The 14068-nt window shown below is 40.4% G+C and overlaps 1 protein-coding gene across 3 annotated transcripts; it reads left to right on the top strand.

The window, feature by feature from the left end:
* Window positions 1-9904: 9904 nt before the first annotated feature.
* Window positions 9905-13100, top strand: LOC109271058 (olfactory receptor 52W1). 3 transcript variants are annotated; one of them, XM_019456092.2, is made up of 3 exons: window positions 9905-10163; window positions 11244-11306; window positions 11422-13100. In XM_019456092.2, the coding sequence occupies exon 3, from the start codon at window positions 11982-11984 to the stop codon at window positions 12942-12944; it is 963 nt and encodes a 320-aa protein (XP_019311637.1). In that variant the 5' UTR covers window positions 9905-10163; window positions 11244-11306; window positions 11422-11981; the 3' UTR covers window positions 12945-13100. The 3 variants fall into 3 exon arrangements, with proteins under 3 accessions (XP_019311637.1, XP_019311640.1, XP_019311638.1); XM_019456095.2 differs by lacking the exon at window positions 11244-11306; XM_019456093.2 differs by lacking the exon at window positions 9905-10163 and having other exon boundaries at window positions 11225-11306.
* Window positions 13101-14068: the final 968 nt, after the last annotated feature.

Genomic DNA, 14068 nt, shown 5'->3' with positions numbered 1-14068 from the left:
AAAATAATAAAATTTAAATTAAAAAAAGAATATCTGATGGGAATGACAATAAAAAGATAAACTAATAAATTTGATATTGACAAAAAAATTTTACAATCACCCCAAAGAAAATGAAATACTTAGGTAAATTTATATCATGAATAAGATCATTATGCAGAATATTACAAATGCTTGTTAAAAGAAAGAAGATCTAAATAAACAGAGAGACATGCCATGTTCCTGGGTTGGAAGACAGGACACACTAAAAATAGCAATTCTCCCCAAATTGGTCTATAAATTTAATGACATTCCTATCAAAATCTCATCCAGGATTTCTTTGTAGACATAGACAAATTATTCTAAAATTTACATGGAAAGATATAGAATCTAGAATAGCTAAAACAGTCTTGACAAAAAGGAGAAATAAAATAGGAAGAATTACTCTAGCTGTTATTAAGACCTACTGTACAGCTATAGTAATCAAACAGGGTGATATTGACAGAGGACAAGATCAAGAGACCAGAATAGTGAATCCAGAAACAGACCCGCACAAATATGCTCAACTGAGTTTTCACAAAGGTGTAAAAGCAATTCAGTGGAACTGCCATTTCAACAAATGATGCTGGAGCAACTGGACATCCATACACACACACACACACATACACACACACAGTGTAACTCGACCTAAATTTCACCCCATACAAAATTTAACTCATAATGGATCACAGGCCAGTAAAAAACACTAAAACTATAAGAACTGTAAGGAAAAAACATGGGAGAAAGTATTAGGGATCTAGGTCTAGGCAAAGAGTTTTTAGAGTTGAGATAAAGTTCTTAGAGTTCTTAGAGTTGAGTTCAGTCCATAAAAGGGGAAAAGTAAGTTAGACTAAGTCAAGAGTTTAAAATTTGCTCTGCAAAAGACCCTGTGAAAAAAGGTGAAAAGAGAAGCTACAGACTGAGCGAAAAATATTTGCAACCACATGTTTAACAAAAGACTGCTATCTAGAATATATGAAGAATTCTCAAAACTCAACAGCAAAAATAACCCAATTCAAAATTATCAAAAGACAGGAAGAGATATTTCAATGAAAAGGATATACAGATGGCACATAAGCACAAAAAAGATGTGTAACATCAGTAGCCATGAAGGAAATACAAATTAAGATCATGATAAGATATTCAATACCCACCTCTTACAACAGCTAAAAATACAAAATAGTGACAACACCAAATGCTGACAAAAATGAGAGAAACTGAATCACTTATATACTGTTGGTAGGAATACAAATGGCACATTTTCTCTGTAAAACAGTTTGGCAGTTTCTTATAGAACTAGACACGCAACTACCATATAATCCAGCAATTGAACACTCGGGCATTTATCCCAGAGAAATGAAAACTTATGCTCCCACAAAAACTCATACATGATTGTTTGTAGAAATTTATCAGGAACAGCCAAACACTGGAAACATCCCAGATGTCCTTCAACAATGAATGGTTCAACAAACTGTGGTATATCCATACCATAAAATATCGTTCAGCAATAAACAGGAATGAACTACCTGATTCATACAACAATCTCAAGTGAATTATGCTGTCAAAAAAACAATCCCGAATATAATTCTATTTATATAACATTGTACAGATGACAAAGCATAAAAATGGAGAAGAGGTAATCAGTTGCTAGAAGTTATGGAAAGGGGTGTAGAAGGGAGGCAAGGAAGTGGTGTGCCCATAAAAGGGCAAGAAAAGGGATCTTAGTGGTAATGAAATTGTTATGTATCTTGACAGTATTAATGTCAACTTCCTTTTTGTGGTATTGCACTATAGTTTTGCAATTTGTTACTACCAAGAGAAACTGAATAAATATTACACAGAATTTCTCAGCATTGTTTTTTATACCTGCATATGAAACCATAATTACCTCAAAATCAAAAATATGTGTTGTGTGTGTTTCTGTATGTGCATATACAACTATTTAAAAAGAACACACTGACCTGAAAAATATACAATATATTACTGTTAAGCACCTAAGTGTAGTACTTGATAAAAGTAAATGCTGCAATAAATATTTGTCAAATGAACAAAAGAAAATTATGTAAAATATACTATTTGCTCCCAAAATTATAAAAATTAAAAACTAAAACTCTAAGTGTTTATATAACTACATATGAGCATGGAGAAAAGCATAAAAGAATGCAGGATGTTAAGAAAAATTACTTCATAGTAGAGCAAGGGTTGGAAAGAGGACAAGATGAAGAGAGATTATTAAATTTTTTCTTGGTAATCTTTAGAATTCTGCTTACAGTAAACACCCATGAAATTTGGGGATTTAGGGAAGAGACAATTATGAAAAGGTGGTTTTTTTAAATATTTTCAGATTTTTTGGAAAAAGTCAAACAATCCAAAACAATGAAAGTCAAAGAATATGAATGTATGAATATGACTGTTGGATGCTATTAGCACACTGATATTCAAATAATACAAAGTTTGCAAAATGAGGGAAATGCAGCTCTTACCTTCAGGGAAGTGGTGGTGAGACCCCAAAGTGAGAAGAAAGCTGAGACTAAGTGATTACAGACTAAGCAGAAGAAGCAATCAGAACAAGGAAGATGACTGTGTGACAATAAATTCACCAGACTCAAGAGATAGTACATACTCAGGCTCCCTAGACTATCAGACAACTCTATGGTATTGCTCCCTCCACACAAAAAGGGAGAAAGATGGATTGGGAACACATACACAAAAGTGACTATCAAAATACAGAAAGTGGCACTGGCACTGTTCACGTTGCTGAGAAGACAGACTTGAGTGACATGAAAACTGAGACAAAACTGACATTTGCAATGAATCCTCAGCCCAGGTCAGTGACACACTTATAGTGTAGCAACTTCTACAGGGTGTTTTACATTGCTTTCAGTGCACAAGGGAAGGAAGAGAAGAAGGGATGCTGGCCAGGGAATTATGAAACATTGAGTGTGTCTTTAGGGAAGCTAAAGGGCACAGCTGCAGGCTTTTGGAGAAGGAGTTGTGTGACATAAAATTCACAATGCAACCACAGAGGAGGGGCAGATAAGTCCTAAATGTATTATGTACAGAAGCTATAATGAAGAGAAAGAAGGCACTGATTTGAGTGGATGCAAGAATATTCAAGAAAATTTAGAGGTTAGGAGAAAAGCTATCTTATTCACCTACAGATTTTAGACAAAGCAAGTTTGGTGGTCCTTCATCCTGAATTGGTACATTGGTCTAGGGAAGGAAGGCGAAAGGCAGGCTAAGCATAAATTACCCATGATAAAAAGATGGAAGCCAACCTGATTTAGTTTTATGAAGCCAATGTAACTCTGATACTATATAGTCATGAAAAGGATCCACTTGGGACTCACACTGACCTGGATTCAAATCCAGACTCATTCAAAGTTTTGTGATCAGAAGTCAGCTATCCACATGTAAGTTATTTTATTTGTAAAATGGAAATAATGGTTGCACTTACCTCACAGGGACGTTATATTGAATGAGGTGATACATGTAAGCACTTAGTCCAGTGCCTGATCACAGTAAGTGCCGGCAAGGCTGTAAAATAACTCTAAATGTCATACAGTGTTGTTGGGAATGAAAAATGGTATGACTACTTTGGAAAAGCATTTCTTAGCTTCTTATAAAGTTAAATATACACTTACCACATGATACGATTCCTAGGTATTTACCCAAGAGAAACAAAAATATTTCTACACAAATATTTGTATGCCACTATTCACTATAGCTTTATTAATAATAGTTAAAAAATGAAGACAACCCAAATGTCAATCAAAAGAATAATGGATAAATAATTGTGGAATATTTGTGCAATGGAATTCTATTCACCTATAAAAAGGAATGAACTAATGATACCTTCAAGAAAATGGATGACTCTCAAAAACATGTTGAGCGAAAGAAGTCATATACAAAATAGTACATGATCTCATTTATATAAAATTCTAGAAAAAGTAAAAGTAAATTAAAAAAACAGAAAGTATACTATTAGCTGCCTGAGGCTGGGGCTGGGGCTAGGGTTACAGGGAATTAACCACAAAGAATAACAAGGGAACATTTGGGGATGATAAAAATGTTTTATTTCTTGTTTGGGATGGTGCTTATATGAGTATATACATTTGTGTCTAAAATCAAATTATAGGGGCGCCTGGGTGGCGCAGTCGGTTAAGCGTCCGACTTCAGCCAGGTCACGATCTCGCGGTCTGTGAGTTCGAGCCCCGCGTCAGGCTCTGGGCTGATGGCTCGGAGCCTGGAGCCTGTTTCTGATTCTGTGTCTCCCTCTCTCTCTGCCCCTCCCCCGTTCATGCTCTGTCTCTCTCTGTCCCAAAAATAAATAAAAAACGTTGAAAAAAAAAAAAATTTAAAATCAAATTATATACTTAATATGGGCGCATTTACCACAATAAATTGATTTTTAAAACTGTTAGCGACCTAGAATAAGTTTTCCAAAGAAGTACATTGTCATCACAGAGAAATCATTAAATTTTATTGAATAAAATAAAAGGGGGCTTGAATAAACAGTAAGATATAACAGGTTATGAATGGAAAGCTTCCATATTCAGGCGATAGCAATGCTCCTCAATTAATCTATAAGCTAGATTTACTCCCAACTAAGATCACACAAGATTTTTCATGGAAGTTAACAAAGTGATTCTAATAATCATGTAAGAGAATAAAGGCACAAATAAAGCCAAGATATTTCTGGATACACACACACAGAGAAGAATAAGAAAGTGATTTGCCTGACAGATATAAAGATAATTACAGTAATATTGGTGAGGAATTAGCATATAACATTAATGTAATAGAGAACACAGCCTAGATCAAATCTATTATATATAAGAACTTAGTGTGTAATAATTGTATATTATTGTAGAAAAATACTAGAACAACCAAGTTTCCTTTTAAGAAAAATAAAGAAATAAAACTAGACCCTGGTCTCATATCATACACACAAAAATAAATTTCAGATGGATTAAAAGAATTAAATGTAAAAAAAATGTCTAAACACACCATAAAATGTATAACCTTTACAATCTCAGGGTAGGAAAGGAATTATTCAATAATACACAAAAAGTACATGGCCTAGAGGTGCTTTTTATTAAAATTCAAATTTTCTGTAAGGCAAGTGACACCATAAACAAAATTAAAAGATCATTAACAGACTGGAAGATTGTATTTCCAACATAAACAAAGGATTAGTATCTAGAATATACAGAAAAGGTGTACAAAAAATATAGAGGGGAGGGTAAGGCAACTGAACAGAAAAATGGGCAAAAGAAATGATCATACAATTAACAGAAGAGGAAATATAAACGACCAATAAATATATTTAAAATATAAACTAAAATAATGAGCTCATGTTTCTACTTAATCAGATTGACGAAAACATAAGAGTCTGATAATATAAAGTGCTGTCAAGGATGCTGAAACACAGGATCTCTCATAAACTGCTACTGGGAGTACAAATTGGAACAACTATTTTGAAGAACAATTTAACAATATCTGCTAAAAATATAAATGTGCATATCTAATAACCCAGAAATTCCACTTCTAGATGTTTGTTTAAGAGAAACTATTATCCATGTGGAAAAAAAGGCATGTACAAAAATATTAAATAGCAGTATACACAGCAAAATCTCCAGAAACAGTAAGTCTACCAGTAAAGAAAGAAATAAATTTTGGCATAATCATATGCTATAAAACCATGTAGACATGTAAAGGGATGATAAAGCTCTGTAAACCTGCATAAACAGAACTCAAAACATAATTTCCTGTATACAGTAGGAAATAATTTATGTAAACATCTAAAAGCACCAACTAGCAAAAGCATTATAAAAACTGAATTCGAAAGATACACAAAATTCATGATAATTGTCTCTAAGGTGAGAATGAAACACTATAGGAGATAAAAGAGGCTTTATATGTAAATTTTATTACCTTTATTAAAAAGGAACTGAAAACAGGGGGGACAAAATGGTAGTTAATTATCAATTTTGAACGTCTTGATAATGTGTGCATTGGTTATTCTTTGTACTTTTATATATATTAACCACTTCTCAAGTAAAAGCATGACAAAAAAAACAATGAAGAATATTAAAAACAAGTTACGAGGCTGCTGCAATATTCTAAGGTTGTGGGGTGTACAATGGGACATACTCCAGTGGGGATGAAAGGAGGCAGATACACAAGCTCTTTAAGGAAGCGGGCCTCAGTGGCTGTGTGAATGTTATAAGAGAGGCTGTTTCCCCATTCATAATACTATGTTTGACACGTAATGAGTTCGTAATAATGTTTGCTGGATTCTGTGAATGACATTAGTACTTTCCTGGTTGTAAGAGTTTCAGCCATGCAATGTGAGCTTACAGGAAGGGAGGTAATGGTGGAAAAGATAAAGGTGCTACCTATTACCTCAGAAAAGAACTTCAGGGAATTAATTTCTCAAAAGGTGGGCCCAGTAAACATAGTTCAGAAATCCCCTTCTAAATGCTAGAGAGCCTTTAGAGAGAACTACTCGTCTTCTGTAAGAAAAGTCTTTGGAAGACCAACCCAGCACTGGTCTCCTTAGCCAATTATTGATCAGAGAGACTTAGAAAATGCCTCTTCCGTGCCTCACATTGAAGGGAAAGAATGATTGGACAAGTTAAGAGGGAGGTTTCAACACCACAACCCAATTTTTCTGTCTTACAGTGTTGTCTGGGAGACAAAGACAGGAACTGTGACCTCAGTATGCAAGAGAACACTAGAGTCAGTACTGTCTATAGTCAAAGAGTCAATCCAAAGGACTGACCCCACTGCAGAGGAAGGGAAAATGGATAAGGACAGCAGACAATACTATAGGAGAATTGATAAAAATTAGATCTGACCTATTCCATACCCCTACCAGAAACTGACTTCTACTAGATCCTATTATGATAGGGAGAATAATTCCTCTCACAAATTTGTAACACTGGCGCCAGAATATCCACTATCCTTGGTATTGGGGGCTCCCAGTACCCCCAGAGCTTTATGGAATACTAAAGATGTTCTCATGGAAGGACTGGGTAGCCTCAGATCGGGGAGGGAAGTGAAGCTAGAAGACCTAGAAAACTGAGTGGTATGGTGGTTCCATGTCATCCACATCTCCATAGGATATGGAGTGCCACCTGATCTTACCTTGGGCTTATAGAGTCTCTCTACCCCACCAGAAACTGAGGGGAAGTGAAACGCCTGGGCTATTGGGGGCGCTACTGGTCACAGAAGGCTCTCATACTCGCCTGGGAATTGAGACTTGACCAATTAAGAGTTTGTCTTAATAGGTTTCTAGAAAAGGATTCAGTGTTGAGTGGCACCACTAGGACCCAAGATTTTCTGATCTGTAATCTACTTATAAATGGATAATCTACTGTTATATGTTGTTGTTCACTGGTCACTGTAAGCAGAAAATTGGAGCAGACTCATACGACACAAGCTGATCTCTGGAAACACTATTCTATAGCAGATGGTGGTAGTAGCTGCATTTGTCAAAGAAGTGAGAAATTCAGGGTCAATTCCCAGAGCCCTCTGATTCCTAGCCAATGAGCCCTCCTCCTCCTCCTCTCTACCTTCACCCCCTCTACAGGGCTGGCATCCACCCCTGGGGAGCAGGCTCTGACATATAGCCCCACAAAGTCACAGGTGTACTGTCAGATACCCTCCTCCAATGGCCAATGTCAGAGGGAAAGACCAGCTAGGTGATCCCCCAATCTGTTCAGAGAGCTTCTGTAATGTTGAACTGGGGCCTGGGAAACCAAAACAGGAACTTTTCCACAGAAAAAGTCAATGATATCCCCCAATACAGCCTGGATTAATAGACAGTGGGCAACACAGAATATAGCAGATTTGCAGGAACTTAATGATTTCAATTTTGTTGGGCTTAAAGAATCTGTGATTTATCTTATGAACAATCTTTTGTACAGTTATGTCCAGGACAAGAATATGTCAGCCAAAAGTCCCATTAGTCTCTTGAGGCCATTGGATATAATGGCATTCAAGGGCTTTTTTTCTCCCAGTTGTCTCCTTCTCAGCTCTCCACCCACTGTCCCTACCTCCCAAGTGCTCCTCAAATCCCTCAGAAATCCTAGGACAACCTGAACTTCCCCTCCCAGGAACAGATCGTTTTGCCCCAGATATCCTAGAAAACTCTTATTCATGTGCTAAATCTCAGCAGAAATGTTTAAAGCAGTGGCTAAGAGCAAGAATGCTAGGGTCAGACCCAGTTGGTATCTAACTGCTATTTACTAACTGTGCGCCCTTGGGTAAGTTACTTATCTTTGTGCCTTAGTTCTTTGTCAGTAAAATGGAGGAATCTTTGTACCCCATTGCAAATACATGTTGTAGGAATAGGACTTAGAGCAGTGCCTGCACATAGGAAACTGCAGTCACTACTATAATTCAGAGAAGAGGGAAAGGCTCCTTTCCCTGTGCTCCCACCATACCTGATACTAACCTCAATGAATGCAATGACTAAAGTAGCCCTCCAACAACAGTTTGCATCACTGAGTCCACTAGACAGTGAGCTCCTTGAGGGCAGCAGTGCCTTGTTATTGCCATTGTATCCTCACCATATGGTACCGGGCCAGGCACAAAAGAGATTCAATCAGATCTGCTATAAAGCTGGTTTTGAAGAGCAAATTTGTTCCAACCAATTGCTACATTAGGCAACTGAGTAAGTTGGAACTGAGTGAATTTCATATTTGTTTACTGTATGATTCCCTCTGCCAGAAACTAGGTGAATGCACAAAACTGCATTCAAAACTGCTGAACAAAGCAGCAAAGGAAAATCCAACATCCACACACCTAAAACACCTATCACCACTCAGGTTATGAACCACACTCATTCACATCTGGTGTTAGAACATTCCACCCAATTTCGGATTCAGTAGTCCCCTGCTATGTGCAGGTTATACGTTCCAACATCCCCAGTGGATGTCTGAAAATATGGATAGTACCAAACTACATACACAGGCATACCTCAGAGATACTGCCGATTTAGTTCCAGACCACCGCAGTTAATGCAAATATACCAATAGAGTCAAATGAATTTTTGTTTCCCAGTGCATATAAAAGTTATGTTTACACAGTATTGTAGCCTAGTAAGTGTACAATAGCATTAGGTCTAAAAAAAAAAAAATGCAGAGTACGTTAATTTAAAAACTTTATTGCTAAAAAGTGCTAACCATTATCCGAGCTTTCATTGAGTTGTAATCACTGACCACAGATCAACATAACAAATATAATAATAATGAAAAGGTTTGCAGGGTGCCCGGGGTGGCTCAGTCAGTTAAGTGTCTGACTTCAGCTCAGGTCATGATCTTGCAGTTCATGGGCTCGAGCCCCACCTTGGGCTCTGTGCTAACAGCGAAGGAGCCTGGAGCCTGCTTTGGATTCTGTGTGTGTCTCTCTCTCTCTCTCTCTCTCTCTCTCTCTCTCTCTGCCCCTCCTCTCCCCCCCTTTCAAAAATAAAAAATAAACATTAAAAAAAAAGTTTTTTAAATAATGAAAAAGTTTGAAATGCTGCAAAATTTACCAAAACGTGACAAGGACACAAAGTGAACAAGTGCTGTTGGAAAAATGGCGATAGACTTCCTAGAAGCAGGGTTGCCACAGACCTTCAATTTGTAAAAACCATGCTCTGTGAAGCGCAATCAAGCGGAGCACAATAAAACGAGGTATGCCTTGTACCGTGTTTTCCTATACATGCATTACCTATGCCAAAGTGTAATTTATAAATTAGGCATAGCAAGAGACTAGCCATAATAACTAATAGTTATAACAAAATACTGTAATAAAAGTTATGTGAATGTGGTCTCTCTCAAAATATCTTACTGTGTTGTACTCACCCTTCTTCCTGTGATGATGCGTGAGAGGATAAAATGCGTGAGGACATAAAGTGAGGGGAATGACGCAGCATTGTGACGTGGCGTTAGGTTACAGATGACCTTCTGACGATTCGTCAGAAAGAGAATCATCTGCTTCCAGACCGCAGTTGATGGCAGCGGGCAATCAATTGAAACTGCAGCAGCGAAACCACAGATAAGGGGGACTCCCGTAGTCTCCCCTTCTACCGTTTCTCAGTTATTCACAAGCTGCTTCTAATGTTTCCACAAGGAAAATTCCTTGTCTTTTTCAAGGTAATGTGTCATAGTTACTGGTGTGTTTTTGTGCTTTCTAACCAGGTAACATATGTAGAACGGTGCCACCATTTTGATTAGGGTCCTATCCTTTTTTTAAATGTGTCACTGGTGATGTTTTGGAATGTTGTGCCCTACTGCCACCTTTCCCGCAAGTCCTGTTTTTTCTGCATTATTTTGTATAACGTGGTGATTTTTAGGCTCTACCTCGTTAGAGCAGAGTCATACCCAGTGGACTCGGGGTTGATGGTATGTCTTTCTTTCTCATCTCCATAGATACCTAAGGCTCCTGAAACTGTAGGAGCCCATGTTGGTCAGCAAACAAATGCTGTTTGGGCCAGCAGTACTGTCACACAAATAAAAGCAATAAATATATATTCGTGGACAACGACATGCCAGGTACTGTGATGAGCAGTGGAGATACTGGCTAATAAGAAGCATTGCCTGTAACTCAGCCTAGTGGGAGAGAGAGAGAAGTAATTACAACAGAGGGGGACGCATGCTATTCAAGAATATAGCAAGGTCTTCTCCCCAGACTTCAGGGAGTCTGTTTCTTTCCTTGCTGCCCCCATCTCTGCCTCCTTGCTCTACTTCCTGAACTTACCTGTCAGCACAGAGCAAGGAGGCAGCACAGGGAAGAGTTAATGTGGCACAGGTGGGAGGGGTAAGGGCCCTGAGGGAAGCCAGTGGAACAGCTTCATAAAGGGCCCCATAGGCACTGGTCAAGGTGAAGAGAAGCTGCCAACACCCAGTGCACAGGTTCTTTCTCCAGTCAAGTCTTCTGCTGGTGTTTTCCTCCTCATTCATTTATCCATTCCATGTTTATTAATCTTCAGTAAGCTAGAGTCTGCGTGGAATCAGTTCTACTCACCCTGCCTCCTCCGTCAGAGATGCTTCTTCCACGTATGGCTGCTACTCTGGGTTGAGTGCCATTTCCTCCCCCTCTGTCACCTCCACTCCCTCTGGCACCCCAGAAATAAGACTTTAGCGGGACCCCCTTCTGGATCATGAGGAAGGTAGGGAGTCAGAGAAGTTCCTTTTTTTTTGCTGCCATTTCTCTCTTTCTCTGTTCCTTCCTAGGCCCAACTTCAAACCTCCAGCTGGTGTTCAAGTTTACTACTTAAGTATCAAGTTAAAAATAATGTAAGCACCCCCAAAACCCACCAGATTTTCTCTGGTCACATCAGGCTTCCATTTCCACTCAGTCCCATCTTCCTCACCCTCCTATTTCTCCTTTTCTCTTTACTTTCTTCTCCAGGGCTGATGCCCAGAATGTTAAAGATGGACAACACTGCAACTACTGTGCCCACCCCCATTGTAGAGCTGAGGAAACTGAGGCCCAGAAACTCTGCCTAAGCGTATACAGTCAAGGACAGTGCAGCCTGGGGCCTGATACCCAACCAGCTCTGGCTTTCTCCCCATCATACAGAGACTGAGATGGACTCTACTTTGGATCCTAAGGAAGAAAATCTTTCATGTCAGCCACAGCTCTCAGCTGACCTCCAACTGTACCAGCCACTGTAGCAGTGAGGCCCTCCTTCCTCATGACCAGTGTCTCCCCTGGTCTCCCCCTATGACACTCATGGGCTTTCAGGCACAAAGGATTCTCCCATCCAAGCTAGTGTAGTGACCTTGATTATCTGTCAAAACCCCCAACCAAAGGTATAACCCTGTGGTCCCCCAACCCTGCACTACCCCTACACATACTCCATGGATGGGTCTCTGCCACTGTGATACCCCCCCAAAATCTCTCCCTTTATCCTTCCCCTTTCAGGGGTCATGCCCCCATGAACCCTAAAGCTTTGCCCCCTCCACAGGATGGCAGAAGGTCCACATTCCAACTCCACCTTCCCACGCCCAACCTTCTTCATGCTGACTGGCATTCCAGGGCTAGGGCCTGCCCAGGCTTGGCTGACACTGGTCTTCGGGCCCATGTATCTGTTGGCCCTGCTGGGCAATGGAGCACTGCTGACATTGGTGCAGATAGATTCCACACTGCAGCAGCCCATGTTTCTACTCCTGGCCGCGCTGGCAGCCACAGACCTGGGCTTAGCTACATCTATAGCCCCAGGGTTGCTTGCTGTGCTGTGGCTTGGGCCCCGGCGTGTGCCATACAGTGCCTGCCTGGTCCAGATGTTCTTTGTTCATGCACTGACTGCTGTAGAATCTGGTGTACTGCTGGCCATGGCCTGTGATCGTGCCGTGGCAGTAGGGCGTCCACTGCACTACCCTCTCCTAGTCACCAAAGCCCGTGTAGGCTATGTAGTCCTGGCACTGGCACTGAAAGCTGTGGCTATTGTTGTGCCTTTCCCTCTGCTGGTGGCGAAATTTGAGCACTTCCAGGCCAAGACCATAGACCATGCCTACTGTGCACACATGGCGGTGGTAGAACTGGTGGTGGGCAACACACGGGCCAACAATTTGTATGGGCTGGCGCTTTCACTGGCTGTGTCTGGTATAGATATCCTGGGCATCACTGGCTCTTATGGGCTCATTGCTCATGCTGTGCTGCGGCTGCCTACCCAGGAGGCCCGTGCTAAGGCCTTTGGCACATGTAGTTCCCACATATGTGTCATTCTGGCCTTCTATGTACCTGGTCTCTTCTCCTACCTCACACATCGCTTTGGTCGTCACACTGTCCCAAAGCCCGTACACATCCTTCTCTCTAATATCTATTTGCTGCTGCCACCTGCCCTCAACCCACTCATCTATGGGGTCCGCACCAAGCAAATCAGGGACCGACTCCTAGAAATCTTCACATTCAGAAAAAGCCAGTTCTAATGGGCAAAAAAAAAAAAACAAAAAACAGTGGAGCCTGGTGGTGGAGGTGAAGGAATATTCAGAAGAGTCCAGGGCCTGGAGGTGTGGATTATGTCTTCTTTGTCCCACTGTCTACATATGACTGTGATAATCACTCAATAAATTATTTGCTGTGAAGCCTCTACAACACATATCCCTAGCATCTGCAGACTTTGGTCTATCCACATATCTTGCTTGGGAGGCAGGAGGCAGGGGGCTACATGTTACCATGCAGGAAAATAAAATCAGGAATTACCATGGCTCATAGTACACAAGATTTTACTTAAAGAAAACTTCCTTTCCCACCCCTTCCATTATTTTAACCTAAGTCTGCCCATGTCTCCACACAAAAGCTCCTCTATTGATTCTAGACCTGGGGACCTGGGAAGAGTGAAGCTGCCTCTGGAGGAAAGTGCTTGGGTAGTTTTCTGGGTTCAAAGCCCTCTTCATTCCTGGAACCAGATTCTGTCCTTAGGGAAGAAGTTACAGGCTTATTCCCCACATTCTGAGAATCTGGATAATGTGTCCAGATAGGGGTCCCAAAATTGGCCATTCCTAGTTCAGAGAATCCCCTTGGTCTCATGGGTTAGGGTCTATTTCCCCTACCTCCACTCTCCTGTCAATATCTCAAGAATTAATGGCTAGAACTCTCCCTTAGGAGCCAGAGGTCCAACTTAAAGAAATTTTGAGGGGCACCTGGGTAGCTCAGTTGGTTAAGCATCAGACTTCAGCTCAGGTCTTGATCCCACAGTTCGTGGGTTTGAGGCCCACATCAGGTTCTGTGCCTCCGTCTCTCTCTGTACCCCACCCCCCACTCATGCTCTCTCAAAAATAAACACTTAAAAAAATTTTTTAAAGAAATTCTGATATCCCAGGAAATCATTGTAGCCACTTTACCTGCTTGCCTGAGGTCTAGTCACTGTGGTCTCTTACCAATTTGCTCTTCTCTGCACCCTCAGCCAAGAATGTTGAATTCCCAAATAAAATCTATATCAGCACCCCCATTTGGACTGGCCAACATCACTAGAAGCACAGGATGTTGGTATAGGAATATTTCACACTGCTGTGGCTACCAGAGAATAGAGATATTACACATGGTGTAACAG

This window comes from Panthera pardus, unplaced genomic scaffold (genome assembly GCF_024362965.1).
Source record: "Panthera pardus isolate Hobbes unplaced genomic scaffold, ASM2436296v1 HiC_scaffold_12, whole genome shotgun sequence".
Taxonomy (NCBI): domain Eukaryota; kingdom Metazoa; phylum Chordata; class Mammalia; order Carnivora; family Felidae; genus Panthera; species Panthera pardus.
This window is presented reverse-complemented; position numbering and strand designations above follow the sequence as displayed.